At 35.2% G+C, this 27,115-nt stretch overlaps 1 protein-coding gene across 1 annotated transcript; it reads right to left on the bottom strand.

Annotated features, from left to right (window-relative positions):
• Positions 1 to 4,052: 4,052 nt before the first annotated feature.
• LOC124365530 (DNA-dependent protein kinase catalytic subunit-like) lies at positions 4,053 to 24,933 on the bottom strand. The gene is made up of 9 exons (XM_046821517.1): positions 24,706 to 24,933; positions 21,755 to 21,905; positions 21,242 to 21,496; positions 21,009 to 21,119; positions 17,376 to 17,575; positions 15,994 to 16,180; positions 13,593 to 13,789; positions 12,258 to 12,408; positions 4,053 to 4,276 (listed from the first exon to the last, which is right to left on the bottom strand). Exons 1-9 carry the CDS (start codon positions 24,712 to 24,714, stop codon positions 4,053 to 4,055), a joined length of 1,485 nt encoding a protein of 494 aa, XP_046677473.1. The 5' UTR covers positions 24,715 to 24,933.
• Between the last annotated feature and the right edge of the window lie 2,182 nt (positions 24,934 to 27,115).

Here is a 27,115-nt window from a genome sequence, read left to right as displayed (position 1 = left end):
ATATATAACTAATAGTTTTATTCTTACTAGCTAACAAATGCTCAAAAATTACAACACTAATGCTTAAATCAAGTCCATGCTCTTCATGCCCTAAATTAAAGAATTGTACATTGAAATAAATTATGCCTATCAACAGCAATAATAATAACAACAAACACCTCATCAACTCAGTATAATTACATATTATTTACCTAGACCGAAATTTTTTTTTTTTTAATATAAAAACATTTATATATATATAGGTAACATAAAAAACAAACAATGAACACAATAATAGAAATTAAATAATATCATAAATAACACATTTATTAAATAGTGTAAATGAACCTTAAACTCGGATACAATAACAGCTTTGTATATTTTAAAAGAGTTATTTGGCTCTGGCTTTTTTCAACACCGCCTCAGCTTCCCTAACACCCCCAAACTCCAGATGTCCAGGCGTTCCCGGGCCAAGCGCCAGCACAGACAATGGCCTTGTAAGAAAATACAAGGCCTATCCGGCTTTTCGTTGGCCCGCACTGATCCGGACACCCGAGGAAAAGAAAGTGCTTCGGTACACACGATTTTATTCAAAGCAAGGTCTGATTATTGCGGTAAAAGAGGTCAAGGTCGACGACACTATATCAACATGGTCAGGCAGAGCATTGTACAGCCGCATCATTGTATTGATAGGTGAATGTGCACCTAGATTTGAATGAGAGAAGTGAGGACTGAACAACGCTCGAGCTCTAGACGAGGGGCGGGGAACATTAAAGTTTAAACGGGCAAGCAGGACACTGCAGTTCACCTCCCCGGTTATCAGCTTCTTCAAGAAAACTAGAGACCCCACACAACGTCGCCTACGGAGGCTATCAAACTCAAACAAAGTCAATAATTCAGAATAAGGTATTAAGTATGTATATAAATGCCAAATATTTTGAAGTACAAAAACCTTAGAAACTTTATTTGTAAGCGTTCAATCATTTCAATTAAATAATATTGAAATGGGTCCCATATTACAAATCCGAATTCCAATTTTGATCGAACCAAGGAAAAATACAATTGTATTAATGTAGATACTTTTTTAAAAAATTGACTCGACCTGCATAACAAATCCAAAAATTTTATACGCTGTTTTACAAATATCGATTACATGCTTGGAAAAAGGAAAAAGTAGTAGTGTCGAAAATAACACCCAAATCTTTGAAATTTGAACAGACGGATAGAATAGTGTCATTTAATAAGTAATTAAAATTTACAACATTTCGAGTTTTTCTAGTGTACCTCATGACAACACACTTGTCCGCGTTAAATCGCAGGCCTGTTTGGCTCCACAAGAACAAACGATCCAAATCGTCTTGCAGTAATTTACAATCGTTTAAAGATTTAATCTCACGGAAGATTTTCATGTTCATCTGCATACAACAAGACTTTACTATTTTTCACACATTCCACAATATCATTTATAAATAAAATAAACAACAGCGGACCAAGATTAGAAACCCTGAGGCACACCAGATTGTACTTCAAATTCACTAGACAGAATCCCATTAAATGTCACTAATTGTTTCCTCTTGCCAAGGTATGATGAAAAAAAATTTAATAGAATTTTCAGAGAATCCAAAAAATAATAATTTTTTTAATAGTTCCAAATGATTGACCTTGTCAAATGCTTTAGAGAAATCTGTGTAAACTACGTCAACTTGACTCCCTCTATCTAAAACTGATGAGCAGTAATCTGAAAAGTTTAATAGATTAGTGTTAATAGAGCGCCCAGAGATAAACCCATGCTGAAAAGGTGTAATATAATTTTGCACGTGGTTGAAAATTCTACTGTATAAAATTGATTCGAATAGCTTAGCTGGAGTTGACAACAAAGCAACTGGTCTGTAGTTTTTTATATCGTTTCTTCAAGCCTTTTTTAAATATTGGAACCACTTTTGTTAGTTTCCACTGGTCTGGAAAATAATTTGTTTTTGATTGAAACATTAAATAAGTGTTTTAAAGGTGTAATTAAAAATTCAAAACATCCTTTAAAAATAAAAGATGGTATGCCGTCTGGACCAAATGATCGCTTGGACTTGAGTTTCATAAATGCTTGCAACATCTCCTGATCAGTAATAGCACCCAGAGAGAAGGAAGGAATGTTTGAATGAACAGGAGAGCTGAGCGCAACGCTAGCCAGCTGATCACAGTCCAGAGCAGAGGTATCGTACACCGACTGGAAATACTGAGCAAAGGCCTCCGCTATCTCCGCATTACCCTCCACCTCACCACCGTCCACTGTCATTGTTGTAGTTCTGTTATCAGTCGACCTCAACCTCCTCACCGCACTCCAGAATGACATCGGATTGTTTACAACGTCTTGCTCTAAAGAGGAAGTATAATTTAAATAATCAATTTTAATACACCGCTTTGATTCAGCTCTAATTAATTTAAATTCATTCAACAAGTATTCAAATTTTAATTTTTTATATTGTTTGCGTAATCGTTCTTTCCTTTTAATTATTTGAATTGTACCGTATGAAAACCCAGATTGGATATTTAATTTTTTTCTGCTTTGTTACAGGTATGTGTTCATTAATTTTGGAATACAATAAATTATAAAAAATATGAACACCGTCATTTACATCACTAGTACCTAAAACCCCTTCCCAGTTTAAACAGTGGATTGAATTGTAAAAGAGCCAAGTAATCTCCTTTTTTAAAATTAAACCTGCCATTGCTCATAGGCGAACCTTTAGTCTTATTTACAATACACTCAAAAACAATTTGCAATGGCGGGTGATAAACGATCCAACTTAACCAAAGGCTCATCTTCAAACACATTTAAATCTATATCAGTCACAACTAAATCCAAGGTTCTCCCGGAAACAGTTTAACCACGTTGTTTTTTTAATTTAAGGTTCAAACATTTGCATAAAAAACATTAACTGTCTACAAATTTCTCCCCCCATCAGTCAAAGTAAAATTGATTCCAGTTATGGGTAAATTGAAATCACCCAATGACTAAAATTTTATCGCATTTAGAAAGGTTGAATTGTTCAAATTTTTCGAAAAATACTCTTTGTACAATGCTATTTGTGAATTAGGAGGGAAATATACTACGCCTAGAATAATTGAAAGAGATTTTGTTAAATTTAATTCGCAAACCCATATATGTTCCCCATTAGTTTCTAAAGTATGAATAAGACTAGATTTTAAATTATTTTTTATAGCTAACAAGACACCCCCACCCAAACCAACTCTATCTCTCCTGTATACATTATAGCTATCATCAAACAGTTCAGAGTTACTTATAGATTCATTAAGCCAGGTTTCTGTGATGTGCAATAATTTTATTAGCTATTATTTAATACCCCCAATCTAAAAGATAAAGTTTTGGTCTTAAGACCTCTAACATTTTGATAATAAATATTTAAGTTACTACACATTTATAAAGTAATTAAAATTAGAAAAATATATATATATATACACATGCACCTAGGCAATGCAATAAGACAAATAAATAAACACATGCAGTAAATATACACAAAGGAACAAATAGATAATAAATAATAACAAAACATACGTTGGCAATGCAATGACAGCCGGCAGCTTAACCATTGGTGTCGTTCCCTTCCTCCATCCGTGGTCCAGTCCGCGGTGCTCGTCTCAGGCGCTCCAGGTCCGAGTGGTCCTCTATCAGCTCAGGTCGATCTCCGTCAGATTTTCTCAGGAATATCTTTCCGGCAGCGGTGATCCATGCAAACTTGAAAAGCAGCTCGTCCTTCAATTTGCGAGTGTCCGCCCACAGAATCCTTGTTTCTCGAGTCATCGCCAGGTTCACATAAACGGACAGATCACTGGAGAAGCCCAAGTTAGAAGCAGAGAAACCTTTTTTCTTGATGGCCAGGCGACGTACTTGCTCCATGTCGAACCTGCGACAAAACTTCACGATGATGTGCCGTGGACCAGTTCTCCCAGGAACAGCTGCCAGGCGATGCGCCGCGTCAATCATTGTAGGAGTCATCTTGAATCCAAGACATCAGCTACTGCTATCACCAACTCGGTCACGATTCTCAGTTTTCTTTTCAGGAACACCTTGTATCTCCAAACAGTTGCTCTTCAAAATACTGCGCATTAGCGTTAAGTTTTTTCTTCAGACTTGACACCTCTCGCCTCAGAGAAACGTTGTCACTTTTTAACAACTCGATATTTTCACCCTGGGTTCTTTTATTTCGTCCTTTTGAACGGTCAACATCGTTTTCAATATCGGTCAGCCTTTTGGAGTAAAAGTCTAGAGTTTGGTTGATGTCTGCAGCAAACTTCTTGTTATCTTCTTTTATTGTTTTTATATCAGATTTAAATAAGGCACTGTCCGATTCAATATGAGAAATTTTTAAAAGAATAAGATCTAGTTTTTCATCAATAGCTTGCATTATCACTGGCACTCTGAGCACGAGTACGCACAATAGACTTGTTGTTTTCACTCATGACAGCAGGACGACAGACTGCAGTTGACAGACTACAGTACAGTAGATACGTCACCCCAGCTGACTTGACTTGCGTTGCCCCAACTGGCGTCTCAGCTCCCAACTCAACTAACCTCACTTTGCACGAGGTGTAGTGGTTATCACAGCAATTAGGTTTATAAAAGCACATTCACTGACAAAATAACTTAATAGGTAAGAGTTGACATCCAAAGTAACGGGCACAAATTTTCCAAGTAACTCTTACATAAACCTTGATAACAGATAAAAAACTCACGGAGCCGAGATCACACACGTCTACTCCACTTGCATGCTAGCGCTCCCCTTGCTAGTTCCTAGTGAGCAGAGGTGATATTATGGTACCGGTGTTTGAAGAACGAGTTTAATGATGGTATAATAATTTCCGGCTGGAAATAATGCAAAATTATTGGTCACCATACATCATAATTGTAACAAACAGCAAGGTAAGAAATACATCAAAATTATTGATCATTATGTGTGGACACCTTGAAAACCCAGCCGAACTTCAGTATGTGTCACACATTGTATGGAAGGATGGTCAGCTACAGAGAAAGTATAGACGAGCAGAACAGTTTTTTCCCCACCTGTCGGTTTAGAAGATTGGCCACCTCTAGTTCCTAGTGAGCAGAGGTGATATTATGGTTCCATGTTTGAAGAACGAATTTAATGTTGTTATAATAATTCCGGCTGGAAATAATACAAAATCATGGGTAACCATAAATCACAATTCCTTTGTAATCTTATATAATATGAAATACATCCAAAGACTCAAGCTGTACATCTAGAGATGATCTTGGAGATGTGTGAAAAGTTAAGAAATCTTCAGTGAAATACTCAAGAACCTCCATTTATTTCGATTTTATGCACCCTGCACAGCTAGTTGTGGTGGGGGGGGGGGGGGGTGGGGGGGGGGGGGGGTGGGGGGGGGGGGGGGTGGGGGGGGGGGGGGGTGGGGGGGGGGGGGGGTGGGGGGGGGGGGGGGTAAAAAAAACAGTGAAATACATCATTATTAATTCACATTAGGTCTAAAAAAAAGTCTGTATGAAACTATAAAAAATAAGATAGCACTGAGAGTAAAAGATTAAGCCTACGAGCCCTACATGAATATTAAACATTAGACAGCAATCCTTATCCACTTTTTGAATGTGAAATGTATTGTTATATGTATTACTATTTTTCTTATTAACATTTATATTTCTGGTTCATCAATTATGTTGATATTACAAATCATGCAGTTATTTAATAAACGTTGCACTGGCAGAGCAAGTCACGCAATCCTACTAACCAATTACATAAAAGCTTCATCCTTCTCCAACAAGCTAGAGCCTTTCTCTTCCACTCCATGCTTTTCCAGCAACCATACAACACCATGTCTTTTTGTGTCCGCTCCGCCGGTGTAAATTATTTGCAAAGTCTATTTGAGTTCTTATTTCATTCCTTTTAAGTTAATAACATTAATGGTACAGTGCGTAGAAATATTACAGAATGAAAGTCTCTTTATTAACAAAGTGAAATCAGGATATCATAGCTCTTTCTTACATATAGCCTCCATACATTTTAATTTTTTTACAATAATACAAGTAAATAAAAAATAAAAACTTAAATTTAACTCACAAGCAAAATATATAGGCTTAAAAGGATAATAGGCATTCGGGCATTTGTCATCGTTATAGGTTATAAAAGGTATAACACGTTTTGAGGATTGGAATCTATTGGAATTAAAGGATTGGAATCTATTGATGACGAGGACGGATTCCAATCCTCGAAACGTTGTGTTATACCTTTTATGACCTATAATGATGGCAACGTCCGAAATCCTGTTATCCTTTCAAACCTTCCATCTTCAATAACAAAATTTAAACAAAACATATAGGCTTAATTGATACTTAACCAATACAACTAAAAATGTTTCCTATATATTAGCTGAGGTAAAGAAAAAGTGACCAAAAAATGTATTTGACGCACTACAATAATAGGAACCTACAATGTCCCCTCCTTGGAACATCCATATAAAGGAAGTGTTCCATCAGTAACACTACAAACTGGGGGCACTCCTTTGTGGGATGTGATGTTAAATGTTGGAGGAGGGTGTTCCAGAGCAGAGGCGACATGCCATTACTATAAGACTTGTCATTCACAGTGGTTCAGTGCTGTAGTATACACAACACAAACAAAGCGCCAGAGCGAGTGCTCCTTCACCCTCTTGACTGAGGACAGTCTGAAAACTTGCTTAAGAAACAACTTGGTGCTCTAAAGTTTATAATTGAGTGCATCAAGGTGAGAAGAATTTTAATAGATCTGAGAGATCACTTCAATTTTAAATTCATCAATGTCTAGTTAAAGAGGTGTATGGTTGTAATATGTCTCCTGTGAGGACCAAAAAAATATACCCTAATTTTGAGACTTTTGGAGGTTCTTGCCTAGATTCCTGGTCATGTCATTGATAATAGTTGTTCCGGTAGGAAAAAGTACAAGTAGTTTAATGTGGAAGCAGCAAAGGAACTTTTGCAACTTGTATAAAGAATATATTGAAGCCAAAGCTAATTATTCCAGGTATAGTTACATCTTTTTCCAATTCAAAAAGCATTGTTTATTGTTAATCGAAGATTCTAACTTTTTTATGAATGACAATGCTGTCACCTGACACATGGTATTAAAGTAAAAAATAGTTGCTGAATGAGCAATACTGGTGAATGAGAAGCGATTTTGTTTTGTAAATAATCAGTCTAAGCCCATATACACTTTTGTGGATTTGGAGCACTATTAAATTCATAATTTTTATTTATAAATCGTATCAACCGATTTCATAAATGAATATTTAATCAAATCATTTGATTCTATTTCGATAAATAACAAAATTAAAAGATCTGATAAGAAATTAGTAACAGTTACAGTTTTGAAATCTACAATTTGATCTTTTTCTTTATTTACGTTCCACATATTGGCCTGACTCCAGCCTCTGGTTAGTGTCAGTATTTTGAATTCCAAGCAGCCCTATTGTAATATTAAGTTCAGATCATAAAAAGGTAAAGGTATAGAATTTATTATTTCACCAGGTGAGGTTTTAGGGCTATGAAAAGGCCTCTCTGACAGATAACTTGAGAACCAATGGCTTAACAGTTGACTTCCGAACCACCTCCAGACTCATGTCCTCATGGACTGCCTTGCAATAAGGACAGGATTCGCTCAGCAGTCACCCAATCCAAGCAGCAGCAATGCTTGTCTTGAATTTATTAGTGTCAGTTTTTTTTGAGTGCATGGTTTCAGAGATAGTATGCATAGAAGTTGAAAACATATTACATTTGTTATGATTCCAGACTTCACAATGTTATGTCTACAACACTTTAATATGATTCGTTCATCTTAACCAAGATTGTTATTATGTGCTTAGATTTAGTTATCAATTTGATGAAGATATTCAAATTACTGCAGATTTCCGTTTGGACTTTTTATTACTGAGCAATTAAGAAATGTCTGAAAATACCACTGTTTCATTCAGTATTTAAAACGAATTTTAAGTCTGGTTATCTGTAAAGAATCCTTCATAATTATTTTTCTATACTTAACTTTCTCTTAAAATTTTTTACCCAACACATATTGGTTCAATCTACAATGAATCGTGTTATTTGACCAATGTTTTGAATTATACGTTTGACCTAGTTAAAAAAAGCTCTATACCCCCAAAAGTGGGGGGGGGGGGGGGACCAATAATAATAGTTTACTTCATAAGCAAATCAAACTAGTTCTATTCACCACATCATGTATGAGAAAGTTGGAGGCCGTTGTTAAAGCAGTTGTCGATCACAGCCTCAAGGATCGGAGCCACCCAGATGCTGGCATGTGGGCGGAAATAGCTCTGGCAGTTCATTATCAGCCTCAGGTTAAACACACGGACAATTGGTTGGATGATGTCGGATCAATCAAAGATTCCTTCAAAAACTTCATCCATGGTGGAAGTTCTTGGGGGGCGGGCTGCCCAAAAAAACAACAACCTTCCATTACAAAAAACCTTAGTTAATTTCAAACATGTCATTGAGAAGACAAAAATTAAGATCCAAAAAGCTCTTCTGGATACAACATTGTACTGTGTAGTAGCAAACGTAGGAAGTACATGGAAGTTGCTACTAATTCGCTATTTTTATTATCATAGGTTGTGCAAAGAATACATCTAATTTGGACCATCTGAAATAATGGGCATAATGTAAGGGAGTCACGAGATGACCCCTGGCCCAATACATGGTGCAGCTGTGTATTGGAGTGGTATTCATCTTATTTTTCCAGGCACTTAGGTCAGTAATTACGCCTGCTATATTAGTGCCCACAATTACCGTTTAGAGTCTCAATGAGAGGTGATTAGCACTTTAAATTTGCCGGTACTGCAGAGAGACCAGAGGTCATTCTAGTGGACTCCCCTACAGTAAGGTGGGTGTGAGGTACCCAATTTAAAGTGATTTTGGCAACGGATTAATAAAACAAGAATACCAGGTTGCATAAATATCATACACAACCTAAATCTATGTACACAAAAAATATATCTTGTAACTAATAATTTTATCACAACCAAATTAACCCCACAAAACAGTTACTTCTTCCTGGTAAATTTTCAATTTTATATATGTTGAATATTCAGTCCTGTATTATATTTAAGCAATATTATCTCAAGTCTGTGCACATGGCATAGTCCACGCCAGGCTCATTTTCCTACGGACTACGCATTCGCCTTACGGTTGCTTATTTATTTTTCAAGCTACTTTCTGTTAAAACGAAAAGTGTTTTTCAATCATAAAGTCATTTTTAAGATGTATAAATAGATGTAAATATCGTACATTTATTTTATTTGGGAAATAAATTCATTCATTACTTACTGGGTGAGATATCCAAAAAGACTACACAGTATGCAAGCAGGTCTGGCTCGGCTCCCATTGTTTGAAGTGTTTTAGTCAGAAGTCAACGAATGTCAAAAAAATGGTATTGTGCAAATTGATTAAACCAGCTATTGAGAACATAGCTGGGAATAAATGTCAGGGTTTGGTCAAGAGTCCATGTTGGTTCATTATTCTACAGTTTGTAAATTGTCTGTAATGTTTTGGTCAAGGGAGCCAGTAATAAAGAGAGTGATTTGGGTTCTGAAAAAGCAGCGGAGAGCAACTATATACTGTTTGATGTAAGTTTTGATTATCACCTCTCATAAACTAAATCCCTAATTAGTAATAAAGTTAAATTATGGCATTTTAATACTTTAATCACAAGTTACAGTATAAAGTTGATGATACACAAATTTCAAATTTGTATTCAGGTAATCAAATAAATTATTGTAGAGTAAAGTAGAGCAGTATAAATAAATAAGAATTTGAAGTAAAGAGATAAAATAAAGAATTTGTAACATCCAATTGGGTATGTTTATTATTTAATTTTTAATACTACAAATTCTTTAATACACTCTGAATAGAGACATTAAAATAAAAAAATTACATACAATACAATCCAAAACTAGATTATTTTCCTCATATAAACACATTTTCACGAAAATATAATATTTTTATATGAAAACGAATAAACTTTATAATTAGATTAAACAGTAATATATTTTATTTTTTTATTTCAACATAACATTTAATGGTTTTAATTGTAATAATGAACAACAGCCGGATTAGGTTCAGCTCAATGCAGTGAGGATAAGATATATAATTTAATATTAGCAGATGAATTTGTAAGTCCAGGTCTGTCACCAGTAAGACTGAAATACTTCTTCCATGGGTAGAGCAGATACCGCAGTTAATGTTGGAGTAATAATGCAGGGGGGGGGGGAAAATTAAGGAATGTGCTCAATCTGCTGATGGTAGTGTCTGAGTCACATCATTCTGGGGAGAATTACACCAAGAGTGGAGGGAGCGTGTTTGTTGAATGAATGAATTGTTTGAATTTGGACGCGAATGAATTGGTTGTGTTGAATGGAATGCATTGGTTAATGATGTGTGTTGAAATGAATTGTTTGATGGTTGAATTGGTTGAATGAATGGATGTGATGAAGTTGAATGAATTGTTTGAGTGAATGTGTTGGAATGATTTGAATGTGTTGAATGTGACAGTTGAAGTGAATTGTTTGAAAGTGAATGGTGAGTGATTGAAGTGGAAGGTGTGAATGAAGTGAATTTGAGATGGAATTTGTTGAAGTGGTGGGGTGGGTGAACGGAAGTGTTGTTGACATTGTTTGAAATGTGATTGGTTGGAATTTTTGTTTGGGAATGTGATTGAACTTTTGAATGAATAGTCCATTGTTTCCTGCAGTCGTGCTGTCGGGTGTTGAAACGCGTTTAAGCTTCACAGTGATATCCGCTCTCTCTCCCGTTCTACATTAATTTGTAAAAAATTCTTATGTTTGTACGAATAAATTATATTACATATAATTTCAAATAGTTCATTTACATATTAATTATCTTCTTGTTATTCAGTAAACACATGCATGTTTTGTATTCATTATTACTACCTAAAATAACCTGGGCTACTCGATCCAGCGTCGTGTCTGCCGATAACAAACTACGAGAACATTTTATCATAAATTAAGCAGTGGTTGAGGCCACAATTTTTTAACAGGTCACTTTCATCAGAACAACAATTTTGTTCACAAACTTTTAATTTTAAATACTTTGGAAAACTATACAAGAAGTGTTTCATTATTGATTTCATAAATAAAACTATTCTACTAAGTGAAATTAAAAACATGTTTTAATAACTAATTTTCAGTGGATTGAACAAAAAAATAATCATGAATTTGTATCATTCACATTGTGTCATTTCAATGGCACAAATTAAGTTAAAAAGTACAGTTTAAAACCTCAGATTGTTGGGAAAATGTATAGAGGCTAGAATGTGTTTGCGAATAACCAAATATTCCAATAATGATGACATTACGTTAATACAAAGAACTTCCAGGAAATACATGTAATTATCCCATTACTGTATTATTTTATAATACGTACGTAAGAATAATATTTTACAGAACATTAACAATCAACTGATTATAAACTTTTTGTTTCAAGGAAAAATCAGTGGGTAAAAGTACACGACACTGAAACTTGCCAATGGCATTCCCCAGATAAGAGTAGAATAGAACAGGTGGTGGTGGCAGTGTGGGGGGATTCAGGAATGGAAGGATGATGACTCTGTATCAGCTATGATAGGGTGGGGGGTTAGTGAAAGCTCAGAACGGCTTTTGAGGAGGAGGATTTTTTTAGTATTTTTTTAGCAAAACATCGGCCAGGTGGTGAGGCAGTATAATTTGGACCCTCGATTAGTGACAAAAATATGTCTATTTCCTCATTTATTTACTTTTTGGACTGCACAATAAATAATCCATCTCATCTACAGCAATAAACAAAATGAATAATCTATTGTAAGTTTTCATTTCATTACAATATGCATGGTAATAGTTACACAGTATAATCCCACACACAGAAGCATCGGACATCCATTCCATGGGACAATCCTTAGAGGGAAAATTATTCAAGTCATTTAAAACCATTATGAGTGTATGTCCCCTTAAATGAGGATCGCATGATAAAAATAGTTTGGGGGGGGGGTGGGGGGGGGGGGGGGTGGGGGGGGGGGGGGGTGGGGGGGGGGGGGGGTGGGGGGGGGGGGGGGTGGGGGGGGGGGGGGGTGGGGGGGGACTGCACAATAATAAATTAAACTTTAATTATTTAAATTGCTTCGGTCCCTTTCACTTAATATATAGCATAAAAAGTAAACAATTCAATGTTTTTACAAACACTATCTTATAATGACCTGGCACAAGAGGTGTGAGAGCTTTCACTAAGTGACGACACTTTTTGGCGCACACGACAGACGTGTTGCCACACTGAAGTAGTAGCCAGTGCAACACGTCACGTAGTTGGCCCGACTGCAGAGCTACAGGAACCCTCCTTTCACTGCTAACCTATGAAATGGAAGAAATCCAAAATTGGAGTAAATCCTTTTTGTATACACAAGGTTTGTTTGTAAAGTAAGTCGCAGAGGCATCTAATCATTCAATGGATATGAATAGTACCGCGATCTATTAAACATGCATCTGGAATAGTGAGGATTGCAATGCAACTCCAAGCATTCTTAACTAGTGTTCCAAATGGTTACCGCAATCAATTCTCCCCCTGACTATAAAGCATCATTGAATTGAATTTATTGATTACAAAATCATAGCATCAGCAAGTCAACATAACTTATTTATTTATTTATTTGATTTATTAATTATCACATGACTTATGAGTGAGGACCCAATGTTCAATAAAAATTTACATTATTTATAATTTACTATTTCATTAACCCTTAAAAAGAAGACAATTTGACCTCAGTTCAATTAGCGTGTATTTTAAAAATTCTGTTTTTGCCAAAGTTAAATTTATTTGTAATTTCCTGGCAGAATAAATAATAAAAAAACAATTTTTTTAACAGCTCTACCGGTTTTACAAGTAGACACAACAGTTATACGTGATTGTGCTGTATGTTACAACAGCATTCTGCACCTTGCATCGTAAGACAAAACATCGATAAAAGAATAGCACTAATTTTATCGATTTTTCACGGGACTCAATTTGCATCCCAACAGCCATAAATTGATACATTTACACATTCACAGCATTTTCATGAATTGTAATGTACACAATAAACTAAAATAAGATAATACGGATACTCCTGTATGCCACGTTTAATTCAATTCCGATGGTACAGAGTTTCCATATGCTACGCTTTAAGGGTTAATATTATACTTTAAATTTAGTGTGAGTAATTACAACATTTTAGTGATCATTGTGCAAACAGAAGTTGAGCTACTGGCCTCTAACATTTAGCCAACGAAAAATAAAAATCAATGTAACAGGTTTAAACAATAACTGTGATCAACATAGTTACAACAGACGTGTTTACAACATGAAACTACCCAAAAAGCTACACTAGTGATAGATGGTCTATTTTCGATACAATCCCTATTTTAGATTTACTTGTATTCAACGGCAGACAAAACCTAAGCTTGGACACATAAACCGCCTGTGCGGTTTTCGTAAACCAAAATGCTAGAAATAATAAAGCACCATGATAAAGCACAAAACTGTCCTTACATATAATTACCTTGTTGAAGAGATCAGCATTCTTCTGTACAACTCTGAGCACTTGGTCTAGAGCCAGGCAAGCAGGATGGTTATCACTGCTGTCCGACAGAGCCAAGTTTCGTACCAAGTTGAACAGCAACTCCACCCAGAACTTCTCAACCAGAGTTAGGTGCTCCCGCAGCAGTGGGGCCAGATGATTGAACGCTATTGCAGCTCCTGCGTTATCATGATAAAATTTAACTGCACTTTAACTCTTACATGTTTATCTATCTAGATATTAACCCTCCAACTGATGACTGACGGCATAGACGTTCATCAATACCGCTTGTGAATTGATTAAGACGGCACAGCCGTTGGTCAATTTTCGGCTATTATTACGTGAAAACCGTTTAAGTTATAAAGACATAGCTTGCACCAATAGAATCCTCTACTCATAAATACCAATTCATTTTATAAGGTTTATATTCGTAATATTACTTGTTATCAGCTGAAATCGATCCTAACGTCTTACGGCATACAGCTGACAGACTATGATGCTAGTGACGTGATGCACGGCCTTGAAGTTCTTTGGTGCTACTGTTACTAGGTTATTATGTAAGCTAGTTGTATATAATTTATTGTTATGTTGTTAAATGGGCTCTTTGTTCAAATGTTAAACACGAAGTATTGGATGAAAATATTAGTTCTGATGATGAAAGTGTCATATCGGCAAATGGAGTGATGATATTTCTTTGTCAGATAGTATGGATTATTATGAACCAGTGGAATGTGAGTTGGGTTGTAAACAAATCGATAGTGACAATGACAACAATTCATCATTATCCGATATTCCTCATGCCCAAATGAATATGGAAGGAATTGCTCTTGCAATCAATCACCAATATGGATACGCATACTGCCAAAAAAAGTAGTACATACTTAGTATTTTTATCAAAAATCTTTTTTTGTTGTAAATAAGTGTGTATATATATATATTATCATTTTTCATTCACTAAAAAACTGTGTACAGTATATTTTTTACATTTACATTATCTCACCTCATGTAAAAAGTACATGGAGTGAAACTTAGAAAATATAAAATTTACAATACACAAATGAATGAATGAATTATATTTATTCACATATCTATAAGTGACAATCAGTTAACAAAATATATATTTACAATGAAAAGTCCCCACAAAGTCTATATGATCTGTGAGTGGAGACAGATCAGAGACTTTATCAGTCCGTTGCTATCTTAATTATCCATGAATAACTAACTGTACAGTACTATTACACAAATAACAACTTGAATCTATTATAACTTGATTTAGCTATTTGATTAACGGTAGTCGATGTGAGTGGATTAATGCATTGTTTCACTTTCTAATTGTTTGAAGTAGCCAGCTTTTTTATAATTGTCACAATTGTGGTTGGTTTAATCCATAGTATTAAATCAAATTATAAACTAACTATTTAACGATTTTGATTTTAATTTACTTTTTTCTCGAATTAAATACTTAATTATTTATACTAATAAATTGATGATTTGTATACCTTTCTTATTTAAAATTTTAGAGTCTCAAACCTATGGAGAATGCAGGTGACTGTAGTAGCATCAGCAGAATAATATATTTAAAATGTCCGTTACACAAAAACCTATAAGGTGGCCTGGGTGTTTTTCAAATTTACAATTGAGGTCTGAAAGAACCGGAATAAGCATTCGTATATACATTGTATACACATACAAAAAAACACACAAGACAATATAAAAAGACTAAGTGTAATGCGAATGCAAGAATGCCTCCACTGCATCTACTCCTGCGCTTATCAAAAACTCCCCCACTCTCCTACCATATGCGGCAACACAACTGCCTTCAGCCTCATATGATTGGGTAAATTTCTATAGATTATATGCGAAAGATAGAAAGAATTTGTTTTGTCAATATTATTAATAGTCTAGGAGTGAAGAATCTAAAATTAATTCGATTTTGAGTCGGGAATCTAAAATTAATTCGATTTTGAGTCGGGTACTCGTGCTGAACAATGAAAAATAAATCATTTTTATTATTCTTTATGTGTATTAGGAGATTTTTAATAAACAATTGTCAAATACTAAGGACCGGAAACTCCCTTTGCAGTATTTCACCTGGGCATCTGCTCCCTTTTTTTAATATCGTTTTAATAATACAAAAACAATACATACATTTAAACATACATTTTTCAATTTATGTAAAAATAAAAAATACAATATTCTAGTAAGTGCATATTTTTATTATTTTATATTTTTCTCTGATTTTTAACAAAAAAATTTATATATAAAACTTATTACTTAGTATTTAGCACATTAAAAAAATCTGAAAAATGTGCTACGCTAAGACAAAAACCATTGTATCATTCTGGGAGTTTATTATTATCAGTCGGGGTTTAAAAACACTTACCAACTCGTTTGGAGAGGCTAGCGTGCACACAATACGTGTTGATCTGCCTGACCACGCCCTTTATGCTGGCAGGACTTGCGGCTAATTCTTTGTCACTGGACTGTTTGATGGCCCATGACACGAATTCCCGCAGACACACAGCACTGAAGTCCTGAAGAGCGGTGTCACTCTCGTGGGTTACTCCATCCTGAACACAAATAACCTCTAAGACACTTATCTCAGCATCAAGAAATCATGAGATTTGAACAATTGAGAGAGAGAGAGAGAGAGAGAGAGAGAGGGAAGGAGGGAGAGAGGGAGGAGAAGGAGAGGGAGGGAAGGAGGGAGGGAAGTCTCTTGACCAAGTTTTCTTCCTGGACCAAACTCCAGCACGTTATAGCCTATGTGCTGTGCTTTTTTTAGTATCTCTCGTGCCTCCTGGCCCACTCTGACTCACCTTTGAATCTTCAATCTTCTCCAGGACTCAGCCTTTTCTGATAACTGGTAGCTGATCCTAATGCACAAGTCCTGTTCAATGAACCTTCCACACCTTCCTTCCTTTGTTGATCAGCTTGGCCTCTCACAGTTAAAAGGTAGACTCAAGCATTCAGACCTTCCTTATGATAGTTTCACCTCTGTATACTCCCTAGAGAACATCACGTGGTAGACCTTCTTGTGGACCACTTTCATGTGAAACACTTCTGAGCAGGTGTCCCTGCTCTCGCAACATGTCTGGATCCTCTTTGCACGTAGTGTCGTGCGGTTCTGCATTTTTAAGTGCTTTACTTGCTTTAAGCAAAAGCCAAGGTATCAATGCCTGTTTTATTTTTATCAATAAATACACTAATTTTAAGTAAAATGTCCTGTTTTGTACTTTTCATGCTTTTCCCTTTTATAATTTAGCTATAATAAAAATTAGCTTTGAACTTAAAGAAACAAAATTTTTTACTTGTCTTGGTATTATACGAAAGTTAATGGATTTATTAGTGGTGTGCGAAGGGTTAAATTTTGTATGATCTCTTGGTACGAGTGCACTAGCTTCTTGATAAGTTTAGGTCTCACATCTCAGATGCTTAGAATAATTATTGGTACTGGGTTCTTCGTAGCAGCTGTGTGAATTTTTGCATGTTGATCAAGATGATCACTAGAGCTACGAGAGCTTTGCAGAATCGAATACTTGGTCTATGTAACCCACATGTCAGAAGTGTAGTGAATGAAACTGGAGTCAATATTGTGGGTTCCCTTACCCTTCCAATTATCCAATGTCCAATACTATCCTCTTTTCAATATGTTGCTGGAAATTTTACACATTGCTCTAACATGATTAAAGAATGCCTATACAGTCTTTGCAAATTTTGAAAAAAAAAAAAACGCAAATAACGATGGAATTGTGTTGCGCTCACCCAGATGGCCTCCAGGACGGCAGCAGGCTCCTGGGGTCGAGACATCATCTTCTTGGACGAGAACCAGTGCATCAGCTGCATGACCAGCAAATGGAACAGCTGCCGAGCTACCAGGTCAGAGCCACATCCTAGCTGCAATAGAGCCGGCATCAGGTGACGCCAGAGAGATGTCAGTGCTTCACCTTCCGGCATTCTCACATCTGTGACAACACAGGCTTGTATATAAGATCTACTTAACCCTTTTCCAAACCATTTTATTTCTATATAGAATATTAGAGCACTTTAAATAAAGTTATCCAATAAATACGAAAAATGTGTAGCTAAAATTACACAATAAATAAGACGAATGATATGAAATTCTTTGATTGAATTGTTTCTTCTTGATGACAGAAGAGTTGTGTAGGAAACAGGATTTTATACGTGTCTGACTTATGCGTGTCACAACCCTCCGGTATGATTTGTTTATTTTAACCTAGATTGTAATTATGTGTCAGATTAGTTATTCCCACACTTAATTAAGTAGACACCTGCTAATAATAGTAAAGAAGGTGAAATAATCACATCGGATCAACACCAACAAAGGATGGAAGTGGGAATTTCACAAAGTTAGAGACATTCAACCAAGAATAGGAAGGGTTAATTAAAATGTTTGTACAAAAATGTTCATTTTCTGTTCTCAAATATTGAGTCTTCAATGAAAAATCTTAATGCCAAACTTAATATCTGCAATGAATGGAAAGGAAACAAATTCAGAGAATAATTATATTTAGAACAAATTGCCTCCGGTTAATACTTGTCTGGACTGTTCTTAAACAACTGGCTTTCTTAAGGCTACCAATATTTTAAAATATGAAATATAGTCAACAGCGATCACCTAAATGAAACAAACTGTAATACTTCAAATTGTAATATAAAATTATAATAAGAGAGAATTAAGAGGGATTTAAATTTCTATAATATGGTGTTCTTTGAAACACTATTAAGTTTATTCACTATTAGGCAAACGCAAACTTGGCCTACTAATAAAAAAATAAAACTAATAAACTAATGGCAAAATTGTGAAAATACCATTTTAATATGATTACAGTAAACAGTTCCAACCATTCTGTAAGAGATCAACGCAAAGTCATGGGTGAATGGTTATGAAAAACCATTAAACCATTGTTAACGAAGAACTCAATAAAACGCTTCATATTATTACTCCTAGATAGTATTCCTAGGCATAAAAACATTCATCTCAAGACATTCCTAAAACTATCCGTCATATTTTTATATGGCTTTACATTGCTAAAACCTCCATATTTATAGCTTGACATTCCTAAACCCCCATCATATTTTATTAGCTTGATATTCCTCAAACATTCCATTGTATTTTGTTTAGCTTGACATTCCTGACATTTTCCATTATTTTTCTTTAGCTTGATAATCTTAAACGCCTCTATCTTATTTTGTTTAGCTAGATATTCCTAAAAACACCACTATCTTATTTTTTAGCTTTACATTTTTGAACCCCTCTATCATATTTTGTTTAGCTTGACAATCCTATCAACCTCCATCATATTTTGTTTAACTAGACATTCCTAAAAACCTCTATCTTACTTTTTAACTTGACATTCCTAAACCCCTACATCATATTTAGTTTACCTTGACATTCTTAAACCCTCCATCATATTTTGTTTAGCTTGATATTCCTAAAACATTTCATCATATTTTGTTTTAGTTTGACAATCATAAAACCCACCATCATCTTTTGTTTGGCTTAACATTGCTAAAACCTTCTATCATATTTTGTTTAGCTTGACATTCCTAAAAGCATCTTTCATATGTTGTATGGCTTGGCACTGCTAAAACCTTCTATCGTATTTTTTTAGCTACACATTCATAAAACCCTCCATCATACTTTGTTAAGCTTGACATTCCTAAGGCCCTTCATCATACTTTGCTTAACTTGACATTCCTACAACCCCCTGTCAGCACACGGTCAAATTAGCATCAGCCAATGAAATAAAAAATACTGAAGGACACAACTTTTAGTGACAATTTCCAAATACATTTATAACAAATGTTTCTCAACAGTAAAAAATAAAATTTTTTTTATCTCACTTAACCCTCTAAGTGGCAAGCGCCGTCTGAGACGTATGATTCACGCCGGCGCGAAGTGGCAAGCGCCGTCACAGCCATCGCTTCACATTTAAGGCCGTTGCCTCCCGCAACCGTCCATTATTTTTAGGCCTAGTTTGAACTATCGTATTCTTCATGAAATTTCCTATACATATCATATAGTATAGTGTGTATTCATGTTACTAATGTTTGCTGGCTTAAATGATTCCGACGGTTTTCGTTTGACCTGGCGGCAGACGAGAGAACAGCTGTCTACTCGTCTCGTCACTGTTTTGTTTGGCGACTTTGCGTACTGTTATTGTCAGTATATTATTGTTTATCGCGTTTGTGTTACCGGTAAATGTTTAGGTTAATCGTTCGTCATGGAAAATGTTGGGGTACTTTGGGATTATACCGACTACACCAGTATGAGGAACACAAACAAATACATTTATAGAAAAAAAAAACATTATAGAACGAAAAAGCAACTCTTCAATTACAAACTTACAATGATTATTAATTGTTAATGAGTTTCCTGTGACGCCCAGAAAGCAGCAATATCAAGGATGAGTGAGTCTAGTAGATTTCCGCCTTCAGCAGCAATTGCCGACCGCAACGCATATTTTAGATGTAGGCAACTAGTCATGATCTTGTAAAAAACGAATGGCCTCCTCTTCGCTCCTGGGTAAATCCCAAATTCTCATTGTGTCACCCATCACTAATCTATTACACACACAGTAAAACACAGAAGTACAACAAAGCGACACATTCGACAGACACTTCGGCACGAAAAGTACAAGAATGCGGCGCACCAGCTGAACGGGCGGCGAGAATCTGTAGTCACGTTATCTACTAGATCGCTCGACTTTGACCTCTGTCTGAGGATGGGGAGGGGTTTGCGATAAAACAATTCCTGTTTTATATTTACGAAATATACTGTGCTATGACAAACTAAGCCACTATTATACTATTATAGGCCCTACACTACTGGGAGGAAAAGACAAGCCCCTTCTAGTGACTCGGGAGTAAAAAAACCAGTTTATACATAGATTTAGTTTTTCCCATCTAACTTTTTTGTTCTTGTAAATAGAAAAAAATGTATAAGAAGTAATTTGTTTAGAATAAAATTGTGTATATTCTGTGAATTTGACATTATTTTGTAGCTCGAGTAGTTTCAAAGTGACGGACAGTAAAACTTAAAAATTATTTTTTCTAAAAAAATTTTTTTACACATCTACAATGATATTAATCTGAAAATAATGGTAAGGCACCAAATATTATATTTATTCTTATTCTATAGTTCATAAGGAAAACAAAAATATATAATGTTGCTAGGTTATCACTTAGATAATATTTTCTAAAAATAAGTTTAACGATCACGGCAATTTGCCCAAAAACGGCCTGCCACTGAGACCACAAATGACCGCCACTTATAGGGTTAACTCTATTCAAATCACCAACCAAAAATATAAATAAATAACAACTTTTAATCACTACATCTACAACTATCTATCAGTACTGAGGCAAACCCACCTAAGCCTGTGAAAAGGATCACCAAGGCATGCAACACTTCACAAGCTGCAGATTTGGTCTGGCGGTCACTTGAAGTTAACGCTAGCGCTACCACTCTTGGCAGCAGGGCATCTGTTAACAAATTAAAATCATAGACATTTGACTCAATTACAGCTCAAAATTTGTGTGTCAATTTATCTTAAAGTAAGTTCTGTAGATTCTCTACGTAATTTAAATGTGGAAAACATCCGTACCCAAATAGACATCAAGTCTATGATCTGGGAATGGTATCATGAGTTTCAGGATGGGTTCAGTAGTCCATGCCACTGCTGATGTGTTCTCCTGCCTCAGTAAGCTTAGGCAAGTAGCTGAGTCCAGCTTACTAAGTAGCTTTAACATACGTTCCTGCAGCTTGCTCAGCTGTGTAGATTCCGCTATTCGCTTTGCTCGCTTCTGCTGTACTTTTGACAGTTTAATCTCTTCTTCTGACTCTTCTTCAATTAAAATACCTGAAAATATAATACTATGATAAGTGGTGAGTATAAACCAAAAGTGACATTCAAGAAGATTTATATTTATTATCACGAGAAAAAGTAAAAGGCAGGAAAAAGAAGAAATTTAAAATAAAACTAAATAAATTTTTATAATAATACAATAAATCAAGATAATAATAATAAAACAAGAAACAAATTCAGAAAGTTGAAAAATCTTGTTTTATTTTCCTAAGATTATGATTTTCCTATACATATAAACCTGCTACCTGTTACCTGTGCTACGAAGATAGGGATCAAACGAAGGTAGGACTTGGTATAGTATGGGCTTCAGCTGATCAGAGGGCAACTTATCCTGCCACCGCTCTAGAGCATCCATTCCACTGTGGGCGAGAGACACATACCCTTGACCAAGTTGAAATATCATCTAGCGGACAAATCAACAAGTTGCATATTAAAAAAATTGTTAATACCTGTTTTAAAATGATAATAAATAAGGTAATAGCTAGGTGAATATCTTTAAGCACATAAACTTCAAACTATAATCAAAAGCATGACTATGATTATACTTTAATATTTACATTCATTAAATTTGTATAAATAACCAAATTTAATTTCAATAAACATTGAATCACAAAAGCACTTGCTCCGCCGGGACTCAGAACCCAGATCTCTCACTTGCCGGGTGAATGCACTACACCACAGAGCCCTTACCTTCTCCGATTGTTATTTTGTATTTAGCCGTTTCTGTCACATATGTGTTTAAATAACCTGGTGGAGCAAGTACTTTTTATGATTCAATGTTTATTGAAATTATTTCGGCTACTGCCATTTATACACATTTCATGAATGTCGCTTGACAGCTACTCTTACGATCATAAGTTAGTTTGGTTATTTAAACGCATATGTGGTAGAAACAGCCAAATACAAAATTACTGAATTGTAAAATGTAAGATCTCTGTGGTGTACCAGTAATGCACTCACCCGTAGGTGAGAGATCCGGGATCAAGTCCTGGTGGAGCAAATACTTTTTGTGATTCAATGTTTACTGAAATTATATTATAATATTCTTATATTTGATGTATGACTGTATTTTATACTCAGCTAAGTACATTTATCTTAAAATTTCCTCAACTTATAAAAACACTTTCTCCATTTTCTTCAAAACTTAAAAAATACATTCCCAAACCAGAACTAGTGACAAATATGAGGCATGTTTTAAAAGTAAGTACAGTTTTGAAAAAAAAAACCAGTAAATATTTTTCAAAAATAATTATATACTTGAAAGACCATACTGTATAATATTTATAATAAGACTTCTTGATATAATTTGAAATAGTTCTGGACACTCCAGGGTATAATTCGATGAGCAGATTCAGAGAACCTTGGAATTAACATACATTATGACAACCGCTTCTCCCATTGGTGGAACTCATCACGTGATCCATGTGAAGTCTATCCTAAATATCTCTTGACGTCCGAGCTGGCAGTGTACTGTCAGAGTCGTTCTCAGTAAGACCTGGTCAGGGATTGGTCACTTGCAAAGGTTTCCCCTTTGTTCTCTCATTGGCAGTATAAAAGTCTCGGCTTGAAACTCGCCACATTATAAAGTAGCAGAATGGTTTTATTTTCTCTCTACCAAAAAGTGTGGTATTAAACCTCCCTTGTAACTTGTTGGCTGTAGTAATGCCGTCTTGATTCTCATCTCATGTGAACATTGCGAGCATCAGCGTAGTAGTGTCACTCTAAATTTTGTCCCCTGAGCGATAGACAGATGGATTCCCTCCAAACTTGTGTCCCACCCCGATCAGTGACTATTGTCGTGACAGGAGAAAGGTGTTGCATGTGGCCCGTTCTTCCGTGGACCTCGCTTCAATATTCGAGAGGCCCTGAACGAGCTGGAAGTGCTCTCTCCCCCCCCCCTCCACAGAGCCCCAGACAAGAGCTATAATAACATTGGTGAATTGGCATCATCCCATCAACCCTTCTCTTCTAACACTCATTTTTACTTTGCCAACATCAGTATGGTGTTGCCCATCCACAGGCATCTTGAGGTGCTGAAACAAATGGTAATTGCTCGGCGCTAGATCGGGACTGTATGGAGGGTGGTCTAATTGTTCCCAGACAAAAGAAGTGATTAGGTCTTGGGCTCCATTTGCTGTATGTGGACGGGCATTATCGTGGAACAAAACTTCACCCGCACTCAAATGTAACGCCTTTTGTTTTGGATTAAGCTGTGCAGTTTTTGTAATATCCTAAAGTATGCTGCTGCATTGATTGAGTCCCAACGAAGCAAAAAATCAACCAACAACACACCCTTTCTGTCTCAAAACACAATACACATGATTTTCTGAGCAGAAATTGTTTGTTTGAATTTCACTTTCCTACGGATGAGGAATGCCGCCATTCCATTGATTGCTGATTTGATTCCGGTGTAACGTAGGCTATCCAAGTTTCGTTGTGTGACAATATCAAAAAATCAATTAAAAAATCATCACCCTCGTTGCTGTATTGCTTGATAAAACACAATGTACTGGCTAATTGTTTGGTTATGTGCTGGTCAGTCAACATTTATGGCACCCACCGTAAACACAATTTCCGATAATTTAAACAATCGGACAAAATTTAATAAAGAATACCTCTTGAGACACTTTTTTAATGAAGTCATCAGTAATGACTGAAAGTCACTCACTTCATTCTTCATCGTGAATGTGTGTGCGGCCATCTTTAAAATTCTATCAATCATAATGTTTTTAACATAAACATCAATGATTTGGCGATGAATGGCAGCTGCTTTGAAGTCTTTAGAATTGAGAAAACGTATTACAGAATCCACTTCACAGTCGGCCGGATTCTCAATAGGTGGTGGCATTTTTAAATTACACAAACAGATTTAGATCGATCAGACCCTTAATGGTGTCTGTAGCTTCACAACAAATGTAGCTGCACTAGTGCGCATTCGCTAAACAGTGACCACAGTGCATCTGCGATTTAAAGTTTAAATGGTACTTTTAAAACACGCCTTATACAAATTACTTTTAAAGTTTTTACAAAAAGTTTGACACTGAAAATGTATTATTGTGGATACCAATTCCAACACATGATATGCAACTTGACTTAACTGCATCATGGGAAGTACTGATATAAATGTCAACGTTGAGGCGTACAGATCGTTCTTGTACTGCTTGCAGTGTACCACTACATCCTCCAGATACATCTTAGCTTACCTTCATCATGGGAGGTATGCCAGCTAACAGAGGTTGTATAAGGTGCACCGGTGCTGCTATAACAGCCAACAATGAGGAGGCCTGCAGATCGTTCTTGTACTGCTTACAGTGTACCACCACATCCTCCAGATACCTCGTCACGTACCTTTCCAGAGATTGGTGGTTTTCAGACTCATCCTGTAAGTCAATGTAAAGTGGCAATTGTTTAAAGAAATACCAACAAAAATTCCAAAAGTTTTTAAAAGAAACAATGTCCTGTATTCTATCATAAATATTAGTCAAAAGTTAGAGGTATAAACTTTGCGATATATTAACTCTCCACAGATATATTTTAGAAACAAAAGAACTATATATTTTAAAAGGCAGGAGTACTCTACATCACGGGTTGAGTGACAGGCTTCGCTATGTTCTTTGCAAAAGTGCAAATCTCTACCTCATTTCATTCTCGAGATTTCCTGTAGATAGATAGACACACAATCGTACAGGAATTAAATGTTTACATCTCCCTTGTCAGCCCACTGAGTGATAGGTCTCAATGATACTCACTTAATATACCCAGCGTAATAATTCATACTGGAGTTGGAATGAGTGAAGAAATATAAATTTACTTATCTTAAAAGATTATTCATTATGATTTTGAACATATATATTTTAACTGATACAAAGCATGTTTTGATAGTAATATCATTAATCTTAAAGCAAAATGTATGTATATAATTACTGTCTGCTTTCTAGTGTTGTGACATAACTTATTTATTAATAGGTAAATTTTTAGTTTCAGTTTGTAAAAAATCTAAACCATTCTTCGTATTGATTTATACATCTCTTCACGAGCATAGGATTATTTGCTCATGAACGTTCCAGTACAACCAAACAATGTGTGTTTGTGTAGGCCTCTCGGTCCTGACTGAGACTTAATCAAAGGAGATAATGATTTCTCGTTAATTGATTGGAAACCTTATGTAACCAGAGAACGTTATTCTAAATCAATCTAACAATACACTTTGAGTGATGAGCGCTATTATACACTAATACCATATACGTTACAGACGTAGAATTAAAATATATTTCAATAAGAGACAAAACTGTTACTCGAAATAAGTTTTACTGTTTATTTAACTTTCCTTGCCACCTACCCAGAGGCTATTATTAGCTTATAAAAATCAAAATACTATGTCCTAACGGATACCAGCTCTGTATTTGCTAACTTGAGATAGATTATAATATTGTTACTATATTTTTCTCAAAACAACGTTATTTGTAACAAACAGTAACCAAGCAACAAATAAAATCTGCGGAAGGAAAATAAATCAGGTTTAGTTGTACGGACTAAAAGGGCAGAAATGCATGCTTCAGCAAACTCGAAACGTTTGAAAAATTACCGAATTTACTGAGGCAAATACACCTTGTTGACCTTTCTTGAATTTTTTTAGGTTGACAAACTCATTTGACTCATGTTAGAAATGTAGCCTCGAAAAGTGTTTTATAATAAATAACATAATATTAATAAACTTTTAACACTTTTAAACTTTTATTTTTCTTCACTAAAAAAAAAAAAAGTTTAAAAGTGTTAAAAGTTTATTAATATTATGTTATTCATTTGACTCATTTAAACTGAGAGTCTTTAAACACAAAATGCCTCTGAAATACATTTGTTATGTTTTTACATATTGCATTATTTAAACAATCTATTAGAAAAAATTGAAGGTTTATGATTAGGAATATAGCTTTAAAATGAAACATTCATCTGTAGTCCCTGTTTTGGTGGTGGCTTTTAAATTTAGTAGAGATATTTTAGTTGGAAATTCCCTTTTAAAAACCATTTCCGCAACATGAGTGTTGAAAATATTTTGGATTTGATTTATCTGGATATTATGTGTAGAAAAAAATTAATAAAATTAAAAAATCTAACTTTGCAATAAATTACGCATTAAGTATTAGCATGTACGTTCCATATAAAATTGATTTAATATCAACATTTCTACATTCTAATACTGTTATGCAATATAACTTTAAACTTATATAACATTTAAACTTCTATTGGAGTACCCTGTAATTAAAATACACAAAAAGAGCCATTTAGTTATTCTAAATAAATCTGTGTAAGCCTTCCCACTCACAAATTATACAGTTAGCAGTGACATCTGCCATATTTAGGCAGAGCAAATGTGAAATTTCGGATGTTGGATCTCTCTTTTGAAATATCTTCTCAAGACCTTGTTAAATTCGTATCATGACGGGTCTTGAATAAATAATCATTCTATAAAAAGGTTTTGATTCACTAAGCCAAATGATATGTTCATTACCGACCAGCTTCTTTGGAGGAAAACGCTTTTATAAATGTTTAATTCATAATTCTTCGTTACATTTGGTAAAAAAGGAAGATATAATCATTTAAGTCTGCATATTA

Source organism: Homalodisca vitripennis, chromosome 6 (genome assembly GCF_021130785.1).
Source record: "Homalodisca vitripennis isolate AUS2020 chromosome 6, UT_GWSS_2.1, whole genome shotgun sequence".
NCBI classification, from domain to species: domain Eukaryota; kingdom Metazoa; phylum Arthropoda; class Insecta; order Hemiptera; family Cicadellidae; genus Homalodisca; species Homalodisca vitripennis.
This window is presented reverse-complemented; position numbering and strand designations above follow the sequence as displayed.

Excerpts from the sequence above, each read along its gene's own strand:
- LOC124365530 (XM_046821517.1), bottom strand. Across the intron at positions 21,120-21,241 it reads TAGACTTGATGTCTATTTGG|ATGCCCTGCTGCCAAGAGTG; the intron begins GTACGGATGTTT and ends ATTTGTTAACAG. Across the intron at positions 13,790-15,993 it reads TAGCCTCTCCAAACGAGTTG|GAGCTGCAATAGCGTTCAAT; the intron begins GTAAGTGTTTTT and ends ATGATAACGCAG.